At 47.1% G+C, this 4,779-nt stretch overlaps 1 protein-coding gene across 1 annotated transcript; it reads left to right on the forward strand.

Annotated features, from left to right (window-relative positions):
* Nucleotides 1-1,249: 1,249 nt before the first annotated feature.
* arsia (arylsulfatase family, member Ia) lies at nt 1,250-4,536 on the forward strand. The gene is made up of 2 exons (XM_037779684.1): nt 1,250-1,771; nt 2,710-4,536. Exons 1-2 carry the CDS (start codon nt 1,458-1,460, stop codon nt 4,109-4,111), a joined length of 1,716 nt encoding a protein of 571 aa, XP_037635612.1. The 5' UTR covers nt 1,250-1,457; the 3' UTR covers nt 4,112-4,536.
* Nucleotides 4,537-4,779: the final 243 nt, after the last annotated feature.

Below are 4,779 nucleotides of genomic sequence, written 5' to 3' on the forward strand. Positions count from 1 at the left end.
ACATAGCAACGGTCTGCTATACATAGCAAGAGTGTGCTATACATAGCAAGAGTGTGCTATACATAGCAACGGTCTGCTATACATAGCAACGGTCTGCTATACATAGCAACGGTCTGCTATACATAGCAAGAGTGTGCTATACATAGTAACGGTCTGCTATACGTAGAAATGGTCTGTTATACATAGCAACGGTCTGTTATACAGAAATACAGACCGCAGAGCGCCGTGATTGACTAATCACAATCAAGTATTCAACACAGCCGTGTAATAAAATCAATACGGTGTCTTCTTGATTTTTACAATTTAATTTACCAATGTTTTCAGAATCATCTTGTAGTGCACGGTTTAGCTGTAAAATGAAAAAGTTTGTGACGCGACCGCCATTGTGAAAATCTGGTGAAGGAACGCCAAGTTCTGGTCACATGACCGAAGCACAGCCAATAGGAACGCTCTCTCAATGAAATGACCTGTGATTGGTCAAAGTCTCCCGTCATGGGCTAGATGTTCTAAAGCCTGAAAACAGAGCCATGAGGAGGAGCAGAAGTCTAGTTATCTCTCAGAACACTTGAATTACAACATGCTGAAAGGTTATTATGGAATTTTTGCCCAGTGATGCCAAAAATATACTGACTACTGCTGCTTTAAGTGTATTTTGTGCCTTAATTGTTCTACGTTGCCATCTCTCCACAGAACTTCCTTGATTCCCAGTCAAGGTGAATCTGCAGCGTGTGTGTGTGTGTGTGTGTGTGTGTGTGCATGTGGCTGTTGACCCTGCTAGGTGATTTGTAAAGTGGTTTCTTTGAGGGCCTGAGATGTTATCAGAGTCTGGGACGCCTGCTCTGTCTCTCTCCTCGGGTCTGCAGCACTCATAAAACAGCAGGAACAATAAGAGTGTTTGTGAGTGCAGTGGAGTGGAGCGGAGCGGGGAACAGTGTCCGTGACTGTGTCTGCAGGGCCTCGTATAACTGCTCCCCCACACAGCGTGTTTTCCTGAGCGAGGGGTCTTTCTGTGGAGTCTCTGTCATCTCCTGCTGCTGAACCAGGTCAGATGGGAATGATGGTTTTTTTTCTTGCTTTCTAGTAATTTGTGAAATTGGCAGTGTGGCTCGTTGAAATCAAAATACCATGAAATGGCATGAATGAAGAGGAGGGTGCATGAGGTGAGGCTCTTTGCTTTCCTGTTTGAAGCTGCTTTTACACTGAACATGGACTTAACAGAAACATGTGTTTTGGGGTGGCATATAGGGGGCTGATGTTATTTCAGTGAGGCAGCAAGGCAAAGGGGGTGGGGTTAAAGGGACCTCGAGGGAAAGTGAAAAGTTTTCAAAGGAGGCTGAAACACTTCGGAGAGCAGTGAGGATGAGGATTTTCTTCGAGTGGCACGTATCGGATTGCTGGACTTCATTAAAGAGCACCCTAGGATTACATCTGTTCACATAAAAGTGTCACTGGGTACCATGGCAACGACAGCTCTGACCGGGTTCTCCATGATGAGCCTGCTCAGCCTCGGATACCTGAGCTGGGACATGATGAGTCCTAACCAGGTGGAGAACGAGCCGGATCAGACGTTTGTTGACACGTTTCCGGTCCCGCAGCCTCCTCACATCATTTTCATCATGACAGACGATCAGGGGTTCAACGACATCGGCTACCACAGCTCTGACATCAGGACCCCGGCGCTGGATAAACTGGCTGCGGACGGAGTGAAGCTGGAGAACTACTACATCCAGCCCATCTGCACCCCGTCCCGCAGCCAGCTCATCACCGGCAGGTAAAGATCGGTTGTCTGTTCGGATCAGATTCCTTTAAACGAGTTTTTGAGCAATTTGCATGTTTTTTTTAAACTTGTTTTTGAGAAAAATAAACTGCAGTGGAAATGCCTATATGTACAGTTTTCTGATATAATCAAAAGAGCATGGTGATTAATTTTGTCTTAAAAAGGAGCCTCATAGTTCAATATGATATTATATTATTAATATTGATATATGAATGAAAATGCAAACAATGAAAACATATTGATATATTATAATAAATAATAATACAAATAATAATAACAATAATAAATACTACTACTACTACTACTGCTACTAATAATATTTAGATGAAATTGTATTAATTAATTTAATTTAAATAACAATAATAATAATTACATTTTGTTGTCTGAAAAAGCAGAATTATTCCAATTTTAACTGTTTATGATCTTTAGTATCGACCTGAATAAGAGATCTGAGAATAATCCTTTTTTTTTTATTCAAGATTATTTTTTGGGCTTTTTTTATGCCTTAAATGATAGGGACAGTGATAGTTGTGAAAGGGGGAGAGAGAGAGAGAGAAGGGATGACATGCAGCAAAGGGCCAGAGGTCAGATTCGAGTCCCAGGTCACCGCGGTATAAGGACCCCAGATCCGAGATTAATCTTGATTAAATATTTCTAACTGCCACATTTAGGCCCTGATGATGCAAATACTGTAAACACCACGGGGGTATTTCCTTTGTATATCTACCTGAGATAAGTAAAACAAGCTCCGATCAAGTGTCAGACAAAAAAAACAAGACAAAATATGTTGGTGACAAACTGTTTCACAGTCTTCACCTCTTCAACATTTGTTAACCACACATGAAGTTGTTACTTCCATCCTTCTGGGCGCTAATCCTCTGTTGAATCTGATTATTTATTTGACAGTTTTCTTAATGGTGTTAACCCTACAGGTACCAAATTCACACTGGCCTGCAGCACTCTATCATCCGGCCCCGCCAGCCCAGCTGCCTGCCCTTTGACCAGGTCACCCTCCCCCAGAGGCTGCAAGAGCTCGGTTACTCCACCCACATGGTCGGCAAGTGGCACCTGGGCTTCTACAAGAAGGAGTGCCTGCCCACTCGCCGTGGCTTCGACACGTACTTTGGCTCCTTAACGGGCAGCGTGAACTACTACACCTACGACTCCTGCGACGGCCCCGGGCGGTGCGGCTTCGACCTCCATGAGGGGGAGTCGGTCGCCTGGGGTCAGAGGGGCAAATACTCCACACATCTCTACACGCAGAGAGTCCGCAAGATCCTGGCGACCCACGATCCCAAGTCCCAGCCGCTGTTCATCTTCCTCTCCTACCAAGCTGTTCACACACCTCTGCAGTCCCCGCGCGAGTACATCTACCCGTACCGCGGGCTGGAAAATGTGGCGCGCAGGAAATATGCTGCTATGGTCTCAGCTGTAGACGAGGCAGTACGTAATATAACATACGCTCTCCGCAAGTATGATTACTACCAGAACAGTGTCATCATCTTCTCTACTGACAACGGTGGCCAGCCTTTGTCTGGCGGCAGTAACTGGCCGCTCAGAGGACGCAAAGGCACCTACTGGGAAGGCGGCGTCCGGGGTCTGGGGTTCGTCCACAGCCCCCTGTTGAGGAAGAAGAGGAGGGTGAGTAAAGCCCTGGTGCACATCACTGACTGGTACCCAACACTTGTGGGGTTAGCAGGTGGCAATGAGTCCCTGACGGAGGGGGTGGATGGGTTTGATGTTTGGGAAGCCATCAGTGAGGGGAAGGAGTCACCCAGGTTGGAGATCCTCCACAATATCGACCCTCTGTACAACCATGCACGCAGTGGCTCCCTGCAGAATGGATATGGGATTTGGAATACAGCTGTTCAGGCCTCTATACGAGCCGGAGACTGGAAACTCCTAACAGGAGACCCCGGCTACGGAGACTGGACACCGCCACAGATGCTCCCAGGTTTCCCTGGCAGCTGGTGGAACCTGGAGCGCCACACCGAACCCCGGAAATCTGTGTGGCTTTTCAACATCTCCGGAGACCCTTACGAACGTTTTGACGTTTCTGAGCAGAGACCGGATGTTGTCAAAGAGCTGCTGGCCAGATTGGTGTACTACAATCGCACCGCGGTGCCAGTGAGGTACCCATCGGAGGACTTACGGGCCGACCCCCACCTCAACGGGGGTGCCTGGGTGCCCTGGGTAGGAGACGAGGAGGAGGACAGCTGGGACACCGTCTACCAGAAGAAGAAGAAGAAGGACTGGAAGAAGAAGCTTAAACTGTCCAAAAGCAGGTCGTTTTTCAGGAGACTCAACACTAGAATCATGTCCAACAGGATATAAAAAGGACATTCGGAGGCACTCCTGAAGGAAAAGGTTATATGAAGGACATTTCTGTTTGTTGATGAAACTCTTTGAATTTGCTCTTTTGTTGAACTGCAAAATCCAGCTGCGGTTACCGCGTTGTAACTGCATGTGTATGTTTAGTCTCTCTTGAGGAAGTAGTGACTGGTTTGTATCTGTTTAGAATATAAATGTGTGTGCCCCTAAAATCACTAAAAAACGTTAGTGAAAATGATGATTTCATCCTACAAGTATGTAAGCAAATGTGTGTGAGAGGGAGACATACAAGATATAGGGTTATTTTATAATGTAATGATTAGGGATGCACCGATACCACTTTTTTTCAGACCGAGTACAAGTACTTACATTTGGGTATTCGCTGATACCGAGTACCGATACGAGTACTTCTCTGTGCCAAAAGACCCTCGTTAACAGCCAGCTGGAGGGTGTGAGCGACACACGGCAGGCTGGGGAGTCCCGCATACGAGGCGGTGCGCCGCGACCGGCTCTAGGTCGGCTTGGAAAGGCTCGGGGTGAAGGTGGCTCGCGGCTTTGCTGCTTCCCGGAGCCGTGGCCAAAGTGCTCGCAGCGCCTTCTCTCCCTCCCGGGGACGAAAGATGGTGACGAGAGGTTAACGTCACGCTGCCGTAAAGTGGTATCGGTGCCGT

Source organism: Sebastes umbrosus, chromosome 9 (genome assembly GCF_015220745.1).
Source record: "Sebastes umbrosus isolate fSebUmb1 chromosome 9, fSebUmb1.pri, whole genome shotgun sequence".
In the NCBI taxonomy this organism is placed as follows: domain Eukaryota; kingdom Metazoa; phylum Chordata; class Actinopteri; order Perciformes; family Sebastidae; genus Sebastes; species Sebastes umbrosus.

Bases quoted from the DNA above. Each gene is read 5' to 3' on its own strand.
- arsia (XM_037779684.1), top strand. From the start codon at position 1,458: ATGGCAACGACAGCTCTGACCGGGTTCTCCATGATGAGCCTGCTCAGC. The intron at 1,772-2,709 runs GTAAAGATCGGT...TTAACCCTACAG, and splicing joins AGCCAGCTCATCACCGGCAG to GTACCAAATTCACACTGGCC.